This window comes from Diadema antillarum, unplaced genomic scaffold, assembly GCF_040938485.1.
Source record: "Diadema antillarum isolate AM-2024a unplaced genomic scaffold, OU_Dant_1.0 scf00000024, whole genome shotgun sequence".
In the NCBI taxonomy this organism is placed as follows: domain Eukaryota; kingdom Metazoa; phylum Echinodermata; class Echinoidea; order Diadematoida; family Diadematidae; genus Diadema; species Diadema antillarum.
The window spans coordinates 468,427-493,309 of NW_027270913.1; the positions used below are offsets into that span (position 1 = coordinate 468,427).

The window sequence follows — 24,883 nt, forward strand, 5'->3', positions numbered from 1 at the left end:
ATAACTAGTGTCATTCTTATTTGCTAGTAAGTTGAAAATTCACACTTTCTTTGCCACTTCATATTTTCTCTGGTCCCCCAATCGCGAATTTAACCACTCGCGAAAATGTGTGACAACGACAATTCGCGAAAATTTATGTACGCGAAAATTATAGCGTATACAGTATGCAATAGTTTCTAGCTTCAATGTACAGTCTTGGCAAAGTCACAAAAGGGTAGGTATATTTTCATCCTTGCCAATATGAGACAAGATATGGATCAACAGTACTGTGTAGTTGTAGCTGAATAGGCTGTTATCAGTGTAACATCATTCTTTCTCCGTAGGAATTCCAAAACCACCAGGGTTGTCTGGTTACGGTTATTATTGAGAAAGAGTGGTGTTGAGCTGTTATTTTGCTGAAAACCTACTCAGATATTACAGAGAGTAAGACAGTAATTTGAGCCAAATCAAGTAGTAAAAAAGATGTAGAACTTTTTAAATCTCATCGAACATTGGTCATGCCCTTTTCATGCTGAAGAAGCATTTCAAAATAGTCATGAGCAGACTTAGTAGATTATAGACAGAAACAAAGATCTGTCTTAAATAGACAGCTACAGTACTGTACATGTCTACAGTGTACAATGTGTATGTCACTGTCTACCAACCAATAAAGTATGCATTGATCTCACTTAATCGTACAGCTTATTTTTTGACCTCAAGCTTAAAGTTTGCCAAATGTTATATGGCCATATTTTGTAAATTTTAGGAGTTAGATATCAATTTTCTCATACCTTTTTGCTGTGTTTCATGTACACTGTACACTATAAATGCCAATCTTCACTTGTGTGGCACTGCCGTAAAATATTTATTGGCATACCTAAACAATAACAACAAACCAGATTAACACTGGGAGAGGGCTCAGTTTGCATGGGATAGAGTGTGCCGTCACTGCCAGCTGTGTTTTGGAAAGAGCAGTACAATGATAATGCACTTTTCCAATGTGTACAAACTTATGTTTACAATTGTACACGTACATGTACAATGTACGTATGCATGCTACATTGTATAATAAATGTCATTGAGATGTATTTAAAGTTTGCTCAATATTATGGGTGACACTCCATTATTTGATGAACTCCTTGTTACGTGTAGCATAGGAATTTTGCACACTGTATGTAGGCTTACATGTACATACAATTGTAGCACTCCACCTCAATGCTTCAGTTTTTTCTTCTCTTCTTCAATCCACTCATCTGTTATCATGAAGGAAAATACTCTGAAAAAGTACTTCTACTATGTAAGTCTTTCTGTAATTGATTTGTATATACACCTACGTGTTGTGCATATGAAATACTGTATACGCCAATATTTTCGCGTACAGATATTTTCGCAGTTACGTAGCACTGAGATTGCACATATCTAGCATCGTGCTGCACTTCCACCATAGGTAATGTACTAGTAGGAGTATGTGTACGTACTGGCTGGTGTAACGGCCGCGTTGGTCTGGCTAGCGTTGGATGCATTTTGTCATCGATTTGTACATAAGGTATGACGGGGTAATATTTTCGCGCGTTTTTAATTTCGCGATCAGCCCGAAGCTCACGAAAATGAAACCCTCGCAAAAACAACCGCGTATACAGTAAATGCAAAATATTATGATGCACATTTGTCAAGGTAGCAAATTTGAACACAGTGCATACAATGTATGTAGGGTGGGTTGAAGTGGGAGATTCAACTGCAACTGATCGACATAAACACCTATTTGACCTCTAATACCCCTTTCAGGTAATCATGGATGCGGATAATAGGAGCAATAAGTCGTAAAATTTTGATTACATGAACGGAGAGGAGTAAAAAAGTGCGCATTATTTTGATGCTGCTATTATGCGCATTATTGCAGCATGAAGAGTTGATCGAGAATACATGAACGCGTTTTACGACTTATGCGCACTAACATTCCACAGTTCGGTCAAAGGTCACTCGATTTCCCACCGCACAACCGCTGATTGCTGAGCTTGAGCGAGAGCTGTGCATACACGTGAGTATATATCACCGGAAACATTACGTCATTATAGAGGCGTGCCCAGTAACCATGACAAATACTCCCGTCTTTCGCACCGTTATATGAACGGGCGCTTGTAAAAGTAGTGCGCACTTCATGGGATATATGAACGCGATTTTGATTACTTCATCCGCATTATTTGGATGCGGATAATTGAACCGCGATTACCTGAAAGGGGTATAAGGCATGTAAGAGTTGTAGAAAACAATATTTCCGGGAATTGCCAGGTCCTTCTCTTTCCAATCTGAACAGATGTGTCTCCTCATAAATCACTTCCTAAGTGTGGCCTACATACCCTACAAACTTTGGGCTATGTTGAATATTTGAGGCAGCCTAACCTGGCTGTCAAACATGTTACCATGGCTAGGTTTAATCTAATTCTAAACCATGAAAGAGTAGTTAATAATGTTCAGTGGGTTCTTCACAATTTCTCCTGTCTACATAATTATATGCTGTCATATCACTATTCTTATAGTACAAAGGATGAATTCTCCATAAAAAGGTACTATGGCTTTTTGAATTTCCAACTGAATTTAGATTGTAGTAGAGTTTTATCTGTAGATGGTAAAGTGCATTTATGTAATCTGTGAATCCCATTTTCTTTGCTCATTTTTCCACTTCTTTGGTTAGATAGTGAAAGCATTTTTTTTTTCATGTGATCTGGTGGTGGACACTATCTGCAGGACCGTCATTTATTTTCCTTTAATTTACTGTTTCCATTTGAGAAACGAAACTGCTACAAATATCAGTAGGACAGATGTGCAAGGACCAATATTATTTTGGTTAGTAGATCATGAGGAAAAATGTCTCCTCCCTCCTTCCCTCCATCCCTTCCTTCCTTTGATCCTTCCTTCCTTCCTCCTTCCCCCTTCCTCCCTTCTTCCCTAGGCATTCTTCCTTCCTCCCTATCTTCCCTCCCTCCATCCCTCTCCTTCCCTTCCTACCTCCTCCCTCCATCGTTCCCTTCTTTTCTCCCTCCCTTCCTCCCTTCCTCCCTTCTTCCCTAGGCATTCTTCCTTCCTCCCTATCTTCCCTCCCTCCCTCCCTCCATCCCTCCCTCCCTCCCTTCATCCCTCCCTTCCTCCCTCCTCCCTCCATCGTTCCCTTCTTTTCTCCCTCCCTTCCTCCCTTCCTTCCTCCCTTCCTCTCTCCCTCCCTTCCTCCCTCCTCCCTCCATCGTTCCCTTCTTTTCTCCCTTCCACCCTTCCTTCCTCCTTCCTCCCTTCCTCCCTTCTTCCCTTCTTCCCTAAACATTCTTCCCTCCCTCCCTTCATCCCTCCCTTCGTTCCTCCCTTCCTCATTCCCTTCCTTTCCCCTCTCTTTGAAAAGAAAATAATCAACTGAGCTTGAGATCTAGTACAAATTCCATCTATTGTCATCCTTTTGAATTGGCATGATTACTTCTTATAGAATGATTTTATGAGTCATTTGCAAGATGAGCAATCAGTAAGGGTGCAATGTGCCCATTTTGTTTCCAGACACCCACAATGCTTTGCAAATGGGAGTTAAAAGTTATATTTAGGGAGTCATGATCACCATGGGTATGATACACTCTCCCTCTCCTCTGAAGTGTGTATAGATTAGTACAGTGTGATAGCAAGCTCACCACTCTGTTATGTTTGTGTACTTGCAGGTTGCCTATTGAGGGTGTAATCTTGTTGGCCACAGCACTCTTGCCAATAATCTCATGAGATGCAGAATAATCCACAGCGATCTACTGGGAGGGAAAACAGACGTTTATTTCCACTGAGCTGATTCAGGAGCACCAATAATTACCACACATCCTAGCTGTGCCAATGTGACCTTTTTGGTGACCCAGTGACCTTTTCAGCGACCTCACAGCAAGTGAACGTGTTTGCAGGAAAATAGAGGGAGGTTCTTTTAGCACATCGACACAATCTGTGCAGCTGACAAAAATGTATGATTGAATCATTAGGACCTCGTCACATAGTCTATTGCACTCACTGAAGTTGTCATAGCCATCCTAGGCCTTCACTTGTGATAGGTCACAGAGGCACCTAGAACAGTTGACTACCGACTGCTTACTGACCCTTTCCATGGAGGACAAGGTCAGTCGCAGTTCCATGGACTCGCTCTCTGTCACTGACGAGTTTGTGGTCGTCACTCCCAGCGAGGACAAATCGCCAGAGAGCAACCCCGCCCAGCAGGAGAGCGCATCCATCGGTTCCGACACGGGCCTGCGCATCGCCGGCAACGGGAACATGGACGAACTCAAGTCCAACCTGGAGGAGGTGCTCGAGGAGCACCTTGGGGGGATTGCCACCAACACCAAGGTGCCTCCTCCCAGCATCAAGCTGAACCTGGCTCCGGCTGGGACTGGACAGGGGGATGGGTCTTCCGGGGAGCTCGGGTCGCCGCAGTCACCCCAGGAGAAGATCGAAGACATAGGGGAGATGGTGATGAGCGGGCACGTGGACAGTGCCACTCCAAAGGATGGGAGCAAACAGGCAGATCCCTGGGTTCCCATGTCTAGTAAGTTCTCTTCGTTCACAGTTCAAACTTGGAGTGTTAGGTTTTGTGGTCTTGTGGTGTAACAACTGACTCATTATCATATTCTAAGCCTTCACTAGAGCTGCCATGGTAGTTCATTTGTGTGACGTGACACTCTGTTGTGCTGCTTTTCAAGTGCTAATCTATCTACAGTACTACCCTTTCAAAATCCATACCCTGCAGGGTATAGATTTTTTCTCCCCCAATATATACCTGAACTTTATGGTTAAGTTCATGTGAAGAGCTTGCTTCAGCACATGGCTGTGAATATTCATGGAAGAAGACTTTTCTACTATATTAGAGCAAAGCAATTAATGTAAAGCTTTAGCAGCTGAAACAAAAATGATAACAATAACTCTAGCAATCAGTGTTGTCAAGTCACTGTTTTGAAATGATAGATGTATACAATGTGTAGATATCAGTTAAGATTATGTCCAATTCTATGGTAATCAGACACGTTTAGAAATGCTACATGTGTGTACCACTAAGACCTCTTCAAGTTTTCATCATCACAGTCCATTTGAAATAGAATTATATTCAGTGTGTCACTTTACACTTTGGTATATTTCCCTATTGAGATGTGCAGAATTTTTAAAGAAAAAAAAGAACATACATACAAAATGAACAAAAAACTTGCAGGCTTTAGTGCTTTCCTTTATTAATTTCATGTTCAGCTACTGGAGCCTACATTTTACAGTGTCATATGGTAGGCAAAAGAACATAACTCCACGAACTTATATAAAAGTGATGACGCCATAGTTTCTCAACAGACTGTATCATGTCTTTTGTTACTCTCCTGCAAAATCCATCAATAAAAGTATTTGCTCAATAAGATTTATGGAGATTATTCAATATGGTGGTGACTGTCATTTGTACTGTCAGATCCAGCATCAGCCCCTGTCACCCCGACAGCCATCACTCCCATCGACAAGGTGTGCACCCTGTTTAGCAGAATCTTCTACCTGGGTGCGTCCACGGTGAATGCCCCCAAGAGTGAAGTGGAAGTCACACGCAACATGACCATCCTGAAGGAGCAGGAATCAGAGAACGCCATGGAGATCGTCCTCTCCGTCCCCCGCACCGCCGAGGGATCCGTCAGGTAGGAGGGTTTTGATGCTGATTTTTAATGTCTCTCAAGACTGGCAAATTCTCTGAATTGATGAGGTCGTGATAAATCCAGAGCCCTGTTGAATGTAAAGAAGCAATCAAACATAGATCGGATGATATAATGCCGACATAGATCCTTGTCATTTGATTGGTTGTTTGACATTGATCATTTTGCCCATTTCGCTATGATGTCATCATCCGTGCAATTGTGGCTCCATTTACCGTGCAATCTTGGATCCATACGATTTGCTCTGTTGCACGCGCGCCGAGAGCCTGACACACTAGGCATGTAAGACGCTTGCGTTTGCAGTGTGTGTATGCGACAGCGCGTTAGCGTAAAGCGTTCAGCGAGCACTCTCTTGATCTCAGATCCTCTCTTGTTTCTAAATTAATAAAACATCAAATGACAAGGATCTATTTTAGGCATTATATAAAGCAAATAATAAATGTTTTTCATTCATGCAATGGACAGAATATTTCATTCAGTGAAAGATGAAATCTTTGATCCATTCAACTCGGCTGCACCTCGTTGAATGGATCATTTCATCTTTCACCTTATGAAATATTCTGTCCATTACACTCATAAACATTCATTATTTGTATAATATCAAATACAAGTCAGGTATCAGCCAATCAGAATTGAGTATTCAGAGACTTATGTTTCATTTTGTGACTAATGTTTAATCTCAACTTTTATGCAACAGGGCCCAAATCCATTTTGTATAATGAATTCTCATTTGGTTTCTGCAGCAAGGCTCAAAATGAATCATTTTATCTGGCCAGCGAAGCCTGGCATTGCAAAATCGTCACTTTTTTATGTATTCATCACCGACCTTCACATTTTCTTCAGATTACTCGAAGTGGATGGCAAGTCGGAGATCGCACACTACCGCATCACTCGCATCCTGTTCTGTTGCCGTGGACACGCCAACACGACTGAGAGTGACTGCTTTGCATTCACGTGTAGCCATGGCAGTAAGGACAGTCAGCTGTTCCAGTGTCATGTCTTCCGATGTGAAGTCATAGAAGCCGTGAGTATTGGGCCTCCACGGCCTTGGACGCCTAGTATGTGCTTGATTAGGCTTTGGTGGGGATGCAGCCATGTTGGAATTCAATATGTGTCAGCTGAGTATAAGGCGTGTGCTGCTGAATTCACATAGAGGCACCCAACTGTGGGGATTACCTGTACCCTTACTCAAGCCCTTGGTGGGCCATACAGGAGTGGATTAATAAGAATTAGAAGTTTGTTCATACTTTGTCACATAGTAATGATTTGACACATAAAGATACTCACTTAAATCTCTATGCAGTTTACTAAAACCTACCATTTTCCAAAGGTTATCCTTATGTTAAAACGGAAGAGCAATCCAAGATGTGAGAGGTTAAGCAGTATAAGACACCATTATTTCAATGTCTTTAGTCGTAGTTATGAAAAGGTTAGTTGCAGTTGACTTAATGTGTGTGTGTGTGTGTGTGTGTGTGTGTGTACTTTCCAGGTTCGCATTATTATAGACAATGATGGAAAAGTATGATTTTGCTTTTATCAATATTATTTTCAGACAGAATGTCAAGACTCTTACCAGAGTATGAAGCCCTCCTTTTCATGCAAGACTTGTTATAGTGTAGAGTGATCTGGTTCCACAATAATCAAGTTTTGTGTAATGACTGTTGTGACTTCATTACCGCTGATAATTATGGTTTTACAATCGAAATGTTAGGTACTTTCCAGTGTTCAGCTTTAACAATTATGAGTTGATGTTGTGAATTTATTCTTGTTTCAAATCATTAGAGGCAGTAGTACTTGGTTTATGATGTTCCAGCTTATATGATGATGGTGATGACGATGAATTAAATGATGCTGTTGTTGCTAATTGTTATTATCATAAGTAGAATTGTTTTACCATTACAGAGAACATCTTTTGAATGATGTCATGCAATTGCAAAATGAACAATAAATATGACAAAATAAAAAGGGGTGTACATTTGATTTTGACTGTGTGTTTTGATATCAATATATCAGTGTTTGATATTGTCACATATATTTTCCACCTTAAGGTACAACGAATCTTGACCTGCTTTGGGCAGGCCTTCCACCGAGTCCCCAAGAGTCCAGGAGTGGTTGACAGTGTCCCTGGTCTGCCCATGTCGCCACGGGAACGCATCCTCCATCTGGACATCCCTGTTCTAGTAGACATCAGGGAGGATGACAGCGGGAAAGGGAACTTCTCACCAGTCCCGCGGGACAAGCGCTGCTTTAAGCTGCGACAGGGTGTTCAGAAGGAGATTGGAATCACAGTACAGCAAGGGCATCATAAAATGCTCATCATAGAAAGGTATTTTGTCTCTCATCACATTGAGAAAACTTCTCTCTTTGTCCACCAATTGTGTACCAAATATGCTGTGTAGATGACAGTTTGCATCAGAACTTTTGCATTGCGCTTTTTCCTCCAGCTGTGGTTTTGAAAAATGTTGATGTTCCATGAAATTAGCAGGGCTAATACAAATGCTGAAAGTGTGTCCAGAAGCGGATCTAGAAGGGGGGTTGGGGGGGTTGCAACCCCCCCCCCCCCCAAAAAAAAAAAAAAAAAAAAAAAAAAAAATCCGGGGACCATTTTTTTAAAAATCTTATCTTTTTTTTTAAACTTGTAATTTTTAATTTGGCAATGACCTCTATACCAAAAATAGTGGTGTTTTAGATGCAAGAAAATGCCATTTTCACACACAGATTTTCAAAAATTCTCCGTACTGTGGGAGGGGGGGACACCCCCCTCCCACACCCTCCCCCCCCCCCCCCCTCGCTCGCTCCGCTCGCTCAGGCTCGGTCGCTACTACGCTCCCTCGCATACCGCCCCAAACTCCCCCCTTCATAAAAAGCTAGATCCGCCCCTGGTATCACTCACTGTTGTCATTGAAAGGATAGAAAATAGCCAGTGTGCCCATGATGAAACTAAGTTAAATCATAATTTCTTATTTCTAGTGCATTTCTACGAATCACCCTGGAAACTAACTGTGTGATTTGCCTGTAAAACTAGAGACAGAGCAGTCATATAGATTTGTAAGAACTCAGACAATTTAAAACTTTATGGCATTGGGTTTAATCCCAGCCACAGAAAGGGCTAGTTATTGCATGATATGTAGTCCAGTCCACACATCAGTCTAGTAGGGGCCTAGTAAGACCTGCAAGTCCAGTACATAATGTAGTATTTGATGACTGGATGAGTACTTTAAAAGGAGCATTTCAAGCAAAACTTCTCAGGAATTGGAAGGCATTAATATGCCATTGCTTACTTTCGCACACGTCATTACTGAACGTTTGTAACATTTTGTCACGTTTTAATGTGTTTTACTATTCTAACAAAATAAATAATGGTTTTAGAAATTCTCACTTAAGTAGTGGATACTTTCATCTTGAGAACTTAGCACTTTATATCATATCCGTACATAATAGTCAGTTTATGTTTGTATGTGCAGGGGCAACTGTGCTAACTTGTACTTCAGGCAATGAAACACTAGATCAAGACCATGCAACAAGATTGTTCCGAATGTTTGCTTGCAAGATATGTATTATACAGATTTTACAGTCATCCATCTTCTATTTTCCTTTCTTTCAGATGTTTTGGTGTCCTGATTTGTCCTGGAAGAGAAGTCCCTGATAGAGAAATGTATTTACTGGATGCTGTGAGTACATGCTTAGAATGTTTCTCTGAACTCAGATTACAGACTCTTTTATTCAATCTTTTGGCTTGACATTATCAATTCTTTCCCAGGATCATATTAAGCATACATACATATAGTAATGTCTATAAATGCAATGTAGAAAACAAAGGTCTGTTTATATCAAACTGTGATAATCATATGATTAGCCCATTTTTGTGTACGATGGAATATCTCAGTCACTTTAAACTGATGTGATGCTCAGGGATTTTTTGGAAATTGATGTGAATTTTGCTTGATAACATTATCTAGAGAATGCAGGAATTACCTCAATTCCCATGTTATTCCTGTAACATATTTAGTCAGTTCTTATGGAAACAAATTTGATTGCTGGGGGAACTTTTCTTTACTTCTGAAGGATATATTTTCAAAGAAATTAATGAATATGCTATTCCATATTATAGACTGTGATGCATCTGAATATTTTGAATGTAAGAACCATTGTCAAAAAATGATTTTACGTACAAGTATTTAGAAAGTCTATTTATCTGGATGATGATTAAGCCTGCATGTATATTTTCACAGATGTATATTGATGCTTTTGCTTGAAAGTAGACCATGGTGTCTGTAGGTGGATGGAATTGCACTGTAGCTGTTAACTTAAATGACTTTGATGAAATAATATGCAAGTGAGGAAGTTTACACACGAAGTCATATTTCTTTACCAGGATGTGCATAAGTAATGAGTACCATTTAGAGCAATGTCAAAGTGATACTAATTCTAAAAGTGAAAGTAATACTGATTCTAATAGTAAAGGTTTCAAGCATTACAGCATAAATTTCAACAGTGAGATTTAGAGATTCCGTAGAAATGGAAATTGTTGCTCAAACGATAGCTTGTAACCTGCTTAACCTGGTAGCTTGTAACTCTCTGCATTGTCCTGTCATGCTGCTATATAACAATCTCGTCTTTCATTTCCTCAAGTAACATTATAGTATGCAGTGCTCTGTCTCAGTACCCCCTTTTGGCCCTAAAATGCAATCCATATATCTGTTACTAGTCCTTTCTGTAGTTTTCTCATCAAGGAGGACAAGTGCCCCTATGCCATGAATTGTTTGTTTGGTTCACACCAAGTTATGATGACTGTCTGTACTACCAGAACCGATGTTGTTGTTTTCTGCCAATTATTGAATGCATGTCTATCTTCTGTGGCATTCTTGACTTGTGGGAAATTTATCTCTTTACATCCTGTAGTCATCATAACCTGTTTGCAGTGTCTGTTTTTTGTATACTCATCCATCAGTATTTAGTATCTGGTATTAAACACATCAGAGGAGAGATTCATAATGTGAATATAAATTAATATTGCAATGAGGAAAATGTATACTTAATGGCCATGAGAGAAAATATCACTTCAAAGTCAACATCCGTTGTTGATGTGGCTAATCCTAAATACAGAAAATAATTTTAGAGCAGATGACGGAGATGTTTAGAAGGTCCAGTATAGAGCCAACAGTCGTAGCTGTATGGTCAATTCTTAATTATATGCCTAAGTGCTGTGAATAGCTACTTCTTGCCACCTGCTGTGTGTCCTTGTTCTCCAAGTATTACCAAAGGTATTAGCCATTATTTTTAAGCATTAGCGGTGGTGTCAAAGCCAGTACGTAATATGTAGTATTCGGTTATTTACAGAGAATTTCATAGCAACAGCAGTTTATTTACATGTATATGGTGTATACACATGTATACAAGGAGCTTCATGATGTATTCATGTTGCGGCACTTTTTTTTAATAAGACCATCCTACAATGTTTCTAGTGCTGGAATTACTATGAAAAGGTTTTTTTTTTTTTTTTTTTTTTTTTTTTAAAGAGAGAGAAAAAAGAGCAAGACATTCCCAATTACCTTTCCTGGATTTCAGTTCTGTATTCCTGATGGTAGAATTAGTTTCTGTTATTATACCCTGCTATACGTTGTATGTGTTAATTACTCATTACCCTACCCTGAGAATGTGTCTGTCTGTCAAAAATGAAAGATATGTTTCTTGGGTCATTAGCGATTCAGTCTTTATCTGACTCTGCTTTTCTCTCACATGTATCACATGCATTGTCATTGCACGATGAAATTCCTTCATTGCAAGGGTATGAAGGTGCGTATTGGACTCTGCTATATCTGTATTTAGATATAATCAGTCAGATTGCAATATGAGCTAAAAAGTTTAGTCCTGTCTCGAGGTAGAACATACTCCAACTGTACACACAAAATATAGCTGGCCTAGACGTAGTGTTCTGTAGATATTGTGATTGAGGAAACTGTCAATGAACTCTGCTTCATCAGATCATCTCAGTTTAGCATCTAGGCACAGTAGCCACTGTACAAGTCATACCAATACCTGTGTAATTTCTATGTTAAAGGAATGCTACAGTAGCTGCCTTCAGATTACAAGAGATCTCCATATTGAGCTGATAAAGCTGCATGTAACAATTCCATTCAACAGAACCTCCAGACGAACAGCAAACACTTAATGAGAATAAAAATAAAACAAATAGAATTAATTAAAGATCAAAATTAGTGGCTTATATCCTATTCGTTAGAATGTAATTATCCCTTTTATTTTTCTACAAGCATTTCATATTCACTGAATTTTGTGATCGATAAACATTTGTTCAAGTAAGTTTACTAGTAAAAACATTGAAATGTTCATGGAACTGCAAAAATGTTGTTTTGCTTTATGTACATGCTTGGGTTTTATCAAGTGAACGCGAAAGCCAAGGCTTAGGAGTATGTCAAAAAGATTTAGTGAGATATACAAGTAACCGTAGTTTGCTACTGGATTTTTTTCTATGATGTGAGGTTCATATAGTTGCCAGGAAAACTAAACAAAAACACTAGGACTCATTCCAGATTCCAGTTTACCGTAACACAGAATATAATGCTCTCTGGAAATTAAGCCACTTGTGCTGAACGCTGTGTGTAGTGATGTTGCCATGGTGCAGTAATTTTATACTGTAATTAGATGACAGAATATGCCAAGACAGGGACTGTCTCTTCTTCCTCAATAGAAATCTCACACCTGTCAATAAAATCAAATTGATGGACATAATATGTTTGACAGGTGACAAGAGATTGGAATCATGAACCTTGATGTGACCCTTTAATGCCAGCATACATTTTATGATGCTTGCTGGTAGTGATCCTATTCAAGAAGTCTTTCTGACAGAGAGCAACAGAAACATGATTGTAGAATTACCCGGTCAGTTTTAAAACAATATGAGCCAGGAATGTAGTTGACTAAATAGTCCAAGTGAACATAACGTCAAAGGTATAAACAATTTCTGTCTCCTCAATTTGAAGCACAATAAGTCCTGTATTTTATTTGGACTTTGGTGATATAGATTAATTCATCAGTGTGATGTTTGAATTGTAAATTTGACCAAATTAGAAACATTTTTACTTGTTATTTTCAGAGATAGTATTCACTTCCTGTTGATCAATGTCATGTTGAATTAAGTACACTCAAGACATTCTGTGAGAGTGGTGGGTGCATTGACTGCAAAATAGATTTTTAGCAAAATTTTACCTCACGGCTTTCCATTCTTGTACATATTTGGTTGCAGGTAAACATGGAGAAGAACTATGACTGTCGGAATTACACAGTGGTGTGTCGGTGGGAACCAAACCTCCCAGAGCTAGAGGTGTTGAACACGGAATCTCCTCCTGGCTTGGGTGAGAATAAAACTTTGCTATTGTGATGCTTGTTTACAATGATGACAATAATGACAATGAAAGTGATGATGATGACGATGATGATAAGGATTAAATGTTGCGATGATGATGGGAATGATGATAACATTGATGATGATGATGATGATGATGATGATGATGATGATGATGATGATGATAATAATGATGATGATGATGATGATGATGATGATGATGATGGTGGTGATGATGATGTGGTGATAATGATGATGGTGATGATGAAATGATGTGGTGTAATGTGATGATGATCATGATGAGGATTATGATGAAGTGATGTTGATGATGATGTAGAGGAAGGAAGAGAGGTGATGAAGTTGACAGTGGCTCTAACATGATGTTACTGTTCAAGATTTGACCATGATGGCAATAATGATGTATTGATGAAGACATTGATGATAATGATTAGAAGGCGTTGCCATCAGTAATCTTTAAAGAATGAAAAACTTACAAAGTGTAAGTGTAGCTGTTTTTTAAAAGAAAGTTGCATATAAATATTGCCAGATAGAAACCAAGGATTTAAACCTTGTCAATCTGTGCTTATCTTGTGTATGTTTAAAGGGACTGTACAGTACTGGTTGAGGTGGGGATTCATGTTTTGAACATTCCTAAGTGAGATAATGAGAAACCTCTGATGAAATATGAAAGAGCATGTAATTTTAAGAAGGATTCAACATTTACATGTATTTGATGAAAATTGGTTTTCAAATGGCTGAGATATCCCAAAAAGTGGCAATGATAAAAGGCGACGGGCCACGCCTTTTATTAGGATCTCGTTGTTTCACCTTGTTTTGGGATATCTCAGCCATTTCAAAACCAATTTTCATCAAATAAACTTTTGATACCCCTTAGAATTGCATGCTCTTTGACGTCTCTAACAGTGGTTTCTGAATATCTCACAAAATGTTAAAAGCTAAATCCTCACCTCGACCAGGACTGTACACACCCTTTAAACTAACGTAAAACCCAACATGATTGTTTTGGACATTTTGATTATCACTCTGCTTTCTCTGGTCCAACGCAATTAATTCTGTATACCTCATGATAGATTGGTCACCATGAACTCTTAGAAAAAAAATGATAAACTCAATCTAATTGGACATAATGTTTTTTCATGGCAAAGAGAAGTTTGCAATTCGGTAGATCTGCATGATAAATGTGTAATTCATTTCATCTGTCATACTGTCCTTCGCAGAAAAGGGTATGTTTATGACCATCGCTGTTGATCTGGTCATTTTGGGCATCCAAGAGCCCGTCCGGTTTGTCATCGAGACCAAAGTGCGTATTTTTGCTGCATCAGAAAAATTCTGGTACAACAAGATCACGACCAAGAAGCCCCTACAGGAGAACTTCAGCTTGCTCCTCGAAGAGGTAAATTGACTTGCCCCCTTGCCTTCTGACAGTTTGACAGTCTGATTATTGATATTTTACTCTTCATATGGAAAGAGACATAACGTAAGGGTTTAATCTCTGAAGGATAGTTCCATGACATTTGCTCCTGCAACAATTGCTCCCATGAAATATCTGTACGCTAAGCCCAACATAATTTCTACGCACAAACATAACCCTGACCCTAATCCTAATCTTCACATAAAGCTAAACGTAAAGCCCTATCACAACCATAACCCTAACCCTAACCCTAAGTCCTTGGAGAAAATAAGACCTGACCAATTGTCGCAGGAGCATTTTTAGCTCACCTGAGCCAAAGGCTCAAGTGAGCTATTGCGATCGCCCTTCGTCCGGCGTCCGTCGTGCGTCGTGCGTCGTCCGTCGTCCGTCGTCCGTCGTCCGTCGTGCGTCGTCCGTCGTGCGTCGTGCGTAAACTTTTTACATTTTCATCTTCTTCTTGAAAACCCCAAGACCGATTTTCATCAAACTTGGCTGGTAGCATCCCTAGGGGGTTAGGAACTGAATTTGTAAAAATGGGCACCATGCCCCACCCAGGGGGCCCCCAGGGGGCCCCCAGGGGGGCCCAAACCCCCCAAAAATTAAGGAATCTGTAAAAATCTTCTTCTCTAGAACCAGAAGTGATAGAGCTAAGTTAATACTATGAGTTAGTACATTGATGACTGTAGTTTCAAGTTTGTTCATGGCAGAATCAGGGGTGCCCCCCTTGGGACCCAGGGGAGGGGGGTGGGGAAGGGTTCTAATGGGGCCTAAATTGTACATTTTCATCTTCTTCTTGAGAACCCCATAACCCATTTTCACCAAACTTGGCAGATAGCATCCCTAGGGGGTTAGGAACTCAATTTGTTAAAATGGGCACCATGCCCCACCCAGGGGGCCCCCAGGGGGCCCAAACCCCCCAAAATTAAGGAATCCACAAAAATCTTCTTCTCTAGAACCAGAAGTGATAGAGCTAAGTTAATACTATGAGTTAGTACATTGATTACTGTAGTTTCAAGTTTGTTCATGGCAGAATCAGGGGTGCCCCCCTTGGGACCCAGGGGAGGGGGTGAGGAGGGGTCCTAATGGGGCCTAAATTGTACATTTTTATCTTCTTCTTGAGAACCCCATCACCCATTTTCACCAAACTTGGCAGGTAGCATCCCTAGGGGGTTAGGATCTCAATTTGTTAAAATGGGCACCATGCCCCACCCAGGGGGCCCCCAGGGGTCCCAAACCCCCCAAATGAAGGAATCTTTATAAATCTTCTCTAGAATCAGAAGTTATAGAGCTGAGATAATACTATGAGTGAGTACATTAATGACTGTAGTTTCAAGTTTGTTCATAGGAGATCCAGGGGTGCCCCTCTTGGGTAGGGGGGGGGGGGGAGGGGTGGTTGGAAGGGTCCAAATGGGGGCCTGAATTGTACATTTTCATCTTCTTCCTGAAAACCTCATGATGGATTTTTGTCAAACTTGGCAGGTAGCATCCCTAGGGGGTCAGGATCTCAATTTATCAAAATGGGCACCATGCCCCACCCAGAGGGCCCCAGGGGGCCCCAATCCCCCCAAATTAAGGAATCTTTAAAAAATTGGGCCCTTATTGTACATTTTCATCTTCTACTTGAGAATGCCTGGTCAAATTTTGGTAGAGCTGTGAATAATTTAGATTAGTGACTGCGTGAAAAGTGAACTTGCGATACTCAGGTGAGCGCTAGACCCGCGGGTCTCTTGTTGTGTTGTTTCACCTTGAAGGACATCTCCCAAAACAAAAGATTAAAAAAGATATTTTTCATTGTGATAGCACATTGTGGATAACTACATGTAGCTCATAATATACTAGGTAGCACTTTTCTGTGATTCATTGTTGTGAATCAAAGTTAATTGATGCCAATATCTCTGTAATTGCTGCTTCTTTTTTCCATCATGTACTTTTAGAGTTAAGCCACATTCTTTGAACAGTGGTGAAATCAAGCATGCTATGCTGTACAAAATGACCTAAGATGACAGGATGATTAAGTTCTCCCATTGGTAATATGATGCTACCAGGAGTTTTGTAGAGTGCTTCTATAGGCTTCATCACCCTTTGAGTGTTGGTTCATATTACATTCAGTGCTGGTATATTTCCAATGTTGTAGCTTCTGATATGACATGGCAGTATACATGTACAAGCTTGTGTATATCACATCAGTTGATGATCTGAATATGTTTGTGAGGACAGATATGGATTGAGCTGTTATTATGACATGTTGGAAATCCTTTGGTGGGATTATGATTGTCGTTTCACGTCAAAGGGATTTGTGCAGTAAAATGTTAGCATCCACCATACCCTGATATATTGAGTGATTTATCCAGGGTCCAGATAACACTGCCTTGGCAATTTAAGTTGGAAACATCAGCAGATGTTTTTCAGTGTCAGGAACATTTCCAATAATCATTCGAAGCAGTGCTGTCTACTTGAATATTGTGTATGCGTGGAATATTTCATTACAAAGAGTGCAACGAATGCTCTGATGTCAGAAACGTGCTCTAGTTGGATTTAGCAGAAGTCGTTGGAATGACAATATTCCAGAGAATATCAACATCACTGGCACTGAGAATGGACAAGCGGGAATGCTTGTTTTTAGACTTTGACTAACTACAACACTATGAATGTAGGCAGGTTTCAGTAACAGCTGTGTTGTTTGTGTGAGTATATTGACAGCTATGAGTATTTCTTGTCATTATATCACTTCATATCCAGATTACCCAATACTAGCTAGTGAGTCTTGTATATTTTGAGCAGAATTTTCCAAGGAAGAGTACTAGGATATTACAAGAGGAAATCACGGTGAATGATGAAGTGCTTTTATGTAAATTATAATGGTGTAAATTATATTGTGTGCTGATTGTCTATCAAGCTGAAAATGTTTTTGAGAGAGCTGGGAAACGGTAAGATACCAGTACCCTCTGGCTCTCCTCTGCAATCAAACCAACTCAAGACACACAGATGTAAGTTCCCATTTCCTTCGCCTTGAGACTTTCAAAACTGAAACTTAACTAAATGAGAACATAATCTAGTGCGCTGCACTCAGGTTGCTATGGTGATGATGAAACCACGAGAAAGATGCCTCAGGACCCAGTAATTACAAGCATCCTTCCTCGTCTTCATTGTGTTTCACAGATAGAGACGACTCTCGAGAATGATGTGGCCTATCGAGTCCTGAGTCTGGAGAGTGACACCCAGCGGGAGAGGAGACATCTTCCCATCCGCCAGTCCAGCATCAACCAAGTCCGCACACCGGATAGTCTCAGCTCAATGCTGGAAGAAGAGAGTGGTGAGTAATTAGTTAATAAAAAAATTGCATTGTCAAAAAAGAAAAAATGCCAAGTGTTTTGTTTGTATTGTTACTACATTCAAAAATGATTTTGTAAATGTCATTTTTGTTACATGGAGTCAGAAATAAAGGTTCCTGAAAAAAAAAAAATGAACAGTATGTGCACATATGGGTAGATGTGTTTGTATGTTGCAGTGTTATGTGACTGTGCAAGGTAAGTAGGATTCATTCTTCTCATACTACCTGTGTAAGCATCATACAACTGTACCTGATGAGTTTGGAACCACCATGAAAGCCTATGGTAACTGGAAGACACCCTAGGCATTCTAAAAGAAATAAGGATATTCTATGAATGCATATTGTTTGGGGGTGGCTGTAATCTATAAGGAATTTGAGCAGAAATGTTGCACATATTAGTCTGGTCCAAAATTATATTTTAAATATTATTTATGTATTTAGTATTAAATTATATTTTCAATTTTTAAAGTTAATAAAAAGTGCTGGCACTTATTAGAGAGAACTATTACTCTCTTCATGAATATCAAGGTGTGAAGTTTTCTTTCTGCATAATGCCTTAAAATGGGTCTTCTTACAATGAACTTATACAATCTCTTTTCACTTGGGAACATTACAGGAAGAGTGTTTTTCAAAAGCGCCCCTGAAAATTGTTGGTATGTGATCAATCTTTGATGCGTACAAAATCCAATCTGGGACTGTTCTGTGATGAAAAGTTACCACAGGAAAAGTGGGTAAAGATTAGCTATGAAAATAGCATGTGTCGCTTCTGCAGAAATCAGATAACATTTATACAAAATACAATGTTAAAGAACTGATGCCAGGTTTCAAGACCAGAAGGGATTATACCTGCCCCTTCATACCACTGCCTTTACCATCTTGAATCATCCCTTTGTATTTGACCTTCCTCACAAGGCAATGACAGACCCTTCAGGTTGAATCTGATGGAGGAGGTAGAGTGTAAAATAGACTAGAGAAGAGAGGTCAAGATAGAGTCATTATCAGCAGTGACATCCAGTACACCTGTGTGTTATTATCTCTCATCATTTTCCCGTCCCACCAGATGATGATGAGCCCCTGCAGAGTGGCTCAGGCAGCGTTGGCAAGGACTGTGAGGAATCCATCCTCCTGGGCTGGGGGGAACTCCTAGCCAAGTGGAGGGTTAACCTCAGTGTGCGCCCCAAGCAACTCAAGAGCTACGTCCGCAAGGGGGTCCCCGAGGCCCTTCGGGGCGAGGTGTGGCAGCTCCTGGCCGGGGTACATGAGAGCGAGAACCTGCTAGAAGAGTATCGTCTCCTCATCACAAAGGTAAGTAGCACTCAACATGCAAGAATTCTCTACCATCGTGAGTGTTGAATGGTGCATGTCCATTGGCATCAGGGTAGTGTAAATTTTGAGGGGTTATATAATGAGTCCAGACAGTAGCCGCGGTCACACTTACAAGAGATGGAGAAGTTTAAGATCACGAAGTCTTCACGGTCTTTGGTCTTCCATTCTCACTGATAGCCAAACTTTTCACTTTTTGGATTGAGAAGTTTTGGTCATTATTGCGCATGCACAAGGAAGAAGATAGAGTGAGCTGTCTGACAGCTGGTGATTGTGATGTAACAATGCACACACTACATCACAATGACTGTGCACTTCGCAGGCACTGCCCAAAAACAGGTGGTGGACTGGTCACCTGACAAATTTCACAAAGTTTCAGTTTCTAGCTTTCACACTGGCATAAGATTGAGAAGATTGGCAGGGGTGGGTAAATGTCCTGAGTTGGGAAGCTTCATGAGAAGTTTACGGTCACACTGGCAAAACTTCGAGATCTTAATGATCGCGATCTTAAACTTCACAATCTTTTGCCCGTGTGACCGCGGCTCTTGTGTCACGATTGTCATTTGGTGCCTCTCTCTCTCATAGGTTGCTTCATGTATGCATGTTTGCAAGTTCTAAATCAATACATGACTTCAGTCATTCTTGAGGTCTCAAAGTCAAGGTATCACGTAATATTTCATCACTTCTGATTTGTGGTTCAGAGTTGAGATTCAAGCCCCAAGGTGACAAATCACTTTTGGTATTACTCCTCAACAAGACATACTGTGGAAGTTGATGCTGTTTCTGCATTTTTGTAGGGTAGTTTGTAACTTTGCAGCTACAGGGAGACTCATCGCTGAGTAGAAATCATGGAGAATATGCCATACCTGACCTGTGCAGAGAAATGGTTGACAAAATGTAGTTAAAGGTGCATCAAAATGCAGTTTTCTTTTAAAGATATAAAACAAGAAGCTGTGCAAGTACAATCTAGATTTATACATATTTTATGTCATGTAAAATTTATACCATTTGTATATCATGCATGCTGGTGTGTGTGTGTTTTGGTGCATTTAAACAGTGTTCTGTTGATTTTGGTCATTAGTGTGTTTGGCAGCGTCAGAAATTGTACATTGACCAAGTGCAAAGATCAAAATCAAGCTGGTTGTTTGTGAAATGTTATTTGCTTCTAGAACTTTTATGGGGCTCTGCAATTACCAGGGTAATAATTTATTACTCAGTACCATATAAGACCACAGTGCTACGTATGTTACATATCATTGAAACAAAAGTTATCATAAAAACATTGGGGGGTTTTATTTGTAAGTGATGGCACTCAATGAAATTTCAGGATCCCTACAAAATTAAAGAAGGGCATAAGTATAATTGGGACAATGATGAAAAATATGATTAGCTTGGTTCATTTTTCATATGTAGTTGTAAGTTCACTCTCTTTGCTGAGAAAAAAAGACGTCATTATCTGCCTTTCCCAGAGTGCTGTTATATGTAGCATTATTCATGTATCCTTTTGAAGAACATGATTGTTTAAGAATTATTTGATTTTAGTTAGCTTGAAATGAAGTTGATATCAAGTTGTAGAGCTTTACACACATGCACACACACACACACACACACACACACACACACACACACACACACACACACACACACACACACGCACACACACACACACAAAATGAAAACCATAAAAAAAAGTATTCTTGATGATTTTTTTTACAATCAGCTGTGCTGAATTCATGAGTGCAGTTTGTTAGGATGGATGTGAGCCACCTTGTGACCAGTTTTTGCCAATTCTTCTGCACCTTTTGTGTGTGTGTATGTGTGTTCACCTTCAAGATAGAGGGCACTACATGTCTTACGCTGATCTCACACCTATAAATGATATCACATGGAAGTATGTGATAAAGATATGATTTTATGATTCAAAAGATTTTGTATCTCAGTGTAAAGCGACTTGCTTTACTCAATCCTGCATTTTTTATTCATTTTATTTTATTTTATTTTATTTTATTTTTTTTTTTTTGGGGGGGGGGGAGGAGGGTTCTACTCAACTTTAATTCAGAGGTCCATAGAGGAAGACTACGTGTATATGGTTTCATCATATACACATACACACACACACACACACACACAGAAATATTATGTGTGTTTTGAAAATCTCCACTGAAATAAATAAACTCCATCTAAATCTATCATAAGCAAATTATGTGCAAATTCCAAATGGAAGGGGGCAAAAAAGTTTGTAGAGGAATTCTCCCTCGTCAAGTACAACTAATTAGTCATCGAGAATGTCAAGCTGGCATTTCTTAGCATTCTTTAATTTCCCCATCAATAGGAAAGCCAAAAATTATTTGAGTATGTTTTATATGACTTGAAGGCCAGTCCATTTAAGGGTATGAAACTAGTAATTGAGATGGTAACTTCCTTACTTACTGACGTAGGCACAGACACCCACATACAGTGAGAGATACTACGAAAGATATGAGGGGAGATCGTAAGAAAGATGGAATCATTGTGAAATAGATTGAAGATAACTTGCTACAGTGTTATGGGGGGGGGGAAGGAAAAGCAAGTTTAGAAGTGAGTCAGAAGGGGGAAACCTGAAAGGGAGATAATTAATACAGTGTGGAGCAGTTGAGTTGGCACGAGGAGGAAAGTTTAGGGAGGAATAACGGAATGCGTGTTTTTATTAGAAATGTAATGTGAGATAGAGAGTGGGGAGGGAGAGGGAAAGTCTGAGGATTCAGAAATAGAAATGGACCAATTGATTAAGAGAGTTGCTTGAAAGGCTGTGATGAGAATGGATGATTAATAATGGTGCCTATATTTAGCAAAAGAAGATGAGGGAGCGAGGGTGGAAAAAGTTGAATGGAAGGATTCTGCCGCAGAAGATGACAAAATGAAAGTGCAGTCGAAGAGAGTGATCGGATATTTGACAGGAAGTACAAACGGAAGATGATGGGGGTGGGGAGAATCAGGGTGAAGTCAGAAAATTGAGTGGGAGGGATGTGCAGAGGGTTAAAAAAGAAAAAGTGAGAGAAAAGTGGATTTGAGAAGGGGAGCTGGCAATCTTTCATCAGGAAACCTGTTTGCTTTTCCCAGAATACCCTCCCATCAGATGGCCTCCGTCTAAGCTATAAGAGAGAAAACAAACAGGGTCCTCTCAGCCCCATATCAGGTGAACCCTGCTGTAGACTGAGAATAAAGGTTTCATATCGGGCATTATGTCGGTCAGAATTCGTTTCAGACAGTGCCGAATTACTACACGTGCCCGCCTCTTCAATCAACGTCCTCTCATCATTTTTCCATTGTTTATATACAGAATTGGGTGTGATAGCAGCTCAAATAGGAGAAGAAACAGCCGCGTACCATATAATATCATCATTCATGTCTCACACACTGCTGTACTGTAGAAGGAAACCGTAATACCGCTTCACTCTCATTCCTTCTTTTCTGTTCTTAAAAAGAGAGTATGATATGAATTATGATAAATTGTCATTAACAGGTATGCATTTGAGTGGAGGATATCATACAGACATTGCCTTTTTGGAGGTGAAATATAACACTTGACATCCCCATGTGAGTTATTTATTTTCCCCAAGAGATAATATTTGTCCAAAAGTGTGCAGTGCTGAGGTAAAATATTGCTTCAGGGGGAAAATGTACCTCCCAAGGGACTGCCAAGTGGATCCCAACAATAGACAAGGCAATTTGTTATAATATGGTCTACATGAATGTAAGTCAATTCATTTTAACCCCATTGGCAGTCAAATCAATTTGTGGAATTATATTACCTGACTTGACATCACTGCTCGCAGCTTAACAATTTTATCCTCATGCATTAATCAAGTGATTGTGTTATGACCAGTCACCGACCTGTATTCATGGAGACCATTTGATATAAAAAGATATTGCCCCAATTCATCCCAAAAGCCATATTATGATGTGCCTGTCATGTATACAATGTTTGTTATATGTTTCTAGCGCAGTAAACAAGTTTCTTTTTCCTCAAGATTACCAATGATGAATAAATCTTTCTTCAGATACAAGTTTGTATTCTTGATGTTTGTCCATCATATCTTTCTCCTTCTTCTTCTTCTTCTTCTTCTTCTTCTTCTTCTTCTTCTTCTTCTTCTTCTTCTTTTTTTTTTTTTTTTGGGGGGGGGGGGGGGATCAGGTCTGACAATCTGTATACCATAAAGAGAATAATAATGTTGGCATTGCGTCATATAGTGGCGATAGCTAAATATTGCTGCAGGAGATATTTGGATAGCACTCAACATGCCTGCAATCAGCAAACAACTTATTTTTGAAGTGTTTCATTCATATTTATAGTTTTTCTTATTCTCTCTGGAGCCTCTGTCCCTTCCCTGTATAAAGAGGAGAAATCTGTATGAGTCCCTAAATGTTTTTGCATGGAAGTAAACATTTTAACCTAGAAGTATGAGTACACTTTACTTTCACCCTCTCATTTTTTTGACTCAAAATACAAGAGTTTTTGTGCATTAAAAAAAAAATGAAAATACAGCCTTCGTAAGAACTTGATGACGTGCTTACATGCATGTGTCTGATTATTTTCTCAAGTTTCACTGATCTACATCAGCCTGTAATTCTTCCATTTTCATACAAAGCAACATAACGTCAGAATGAAATTTCCCTTGAATGGTTTCATTGCTGATTACATCAATGGCCCTAGAGCTAGCAACAGAAGTGGAAAATGGATTATAGTGAACAGTAATGTCACTTGTCTTTACGTGATAGTCCATTGATCAAAAAACAACAACAACAACAACAACAAGAAAAAGCTGCAGGGGTGGGAGTGAGTAATTCTATGATGGGAAAAAAAAATCCTCTCTAGTCTGGTTGAAAACATGCATATTTGTCAACCTCTTAAAGTACCTTCTTACGTTGAATGTCTGTCATTACTTGTGCAGCAGTCATTCATTTAGATTGATAAATCCCCCACTTTGTAACAGGCTACACCATGTTCAAACCTCAAACCTCCAAGATAAAGAATTCTTTTTTTAGTTTCTTTCTGGATGAAGGAGGCTGTAAGATGGGAAATGTCCGCATCTTTTTGTTTAAGCTGAGTCTGGTTCACCTTTGGAGTACTTTATTCCCATCTGTCATCAATGCTAATTGTTACCAAGTTTAGCTGCTTCCGCCACCCACTCATCATCACAGATTGTCAGATTTAGATACGACCTGAACGGTGCTCAAAATACCACAATAAAGATGTCTATTCCTGAATCCACAAACAAAGTCGAGAATTGGCCATATTAAAGCTAAAGAGGAGTGTGAACAGCCGAAAATTTTGTTATAGCCATGGTGGAGTAGAATCATGATATTACCTATGACTATTTAATAGAACATTTGCAGTATTTTGTCTATTACTGTATATGCCAAATATTTCGTTAAGTTTTTATTTGTGTTAATTTTGCTAGTCAGGTGCTATTCGCGAATTTAAAAACACATGAAAAATTTGACTCTGATCCTGACATGAATGTGATGTGTATGCATACATTTCTCTGCTCAGTGACCTGTACTCCAAAATTGTGAATTTAACCACTCGCAGAGTCATCGGGAAGTCCTGATTCGCAAAAAAATTAGATTCGCAAAATATATGGCGTATAGTTCATTACAATGGTATTATGATAATTTCAAAGATATTTGTATGATTCTTTGCATGTTTCTTGTTTTTGTCCTTTGTTTTAATTGCTGAATCAAATATCAAGCAATGTGCTCTCATTGTAATCCGCAATCACCTTTTT

General features: G+C 39.5%; 1 protein-coding gene across 1 annotated transcript in view; it reads left to right on the forward strand.

The window, feature by feature from the left end:
- The window catches only part of LOC139733261 (rab GTPase-activating protein 1-like), a 97,592-nt gene that overhangs the window by 11,791 nt on the left and 60,918 nt on the right, over nt 1-24,883 (forward strand). Inside the window, exons 2-10 of the mRNA XM_071644103.1 lie at nt 3,675-4,534; nt 5,435-5,651; nt 6,510-6,690; nt 7,715-7,992; nt 9,271-9,337; nt 12,931-13,039; nt 14,268-14,443; nt 17,621-17,774; nt 18,853-19,097. Coding sequence (XP_071500204.1) covers nt 4,099-4,534; nt 5,435-5,651; nt 6,510-6,690; nt 7,715-7,992; nt 9,271-9,337; nt 12,931-13,039; nt 14,268-14,443; nt 17,621-17,774; nt 18,853-19,097 — 1,863 coding nt within the window. The 5' untranslated portion in view covers nt 3,675-4,098. The remainder of the gene's footprint in view (nt 1-3,674; nt 4,535-5,434; nt 5,652-6,509; nt 6,691-7,714; nt 7,993-9,270; nt 9,338-12,930; nt 13,040-14,267; nt 14,444-17,620; nt 17,775-18,852; nt 19,098-24,883) is intronic.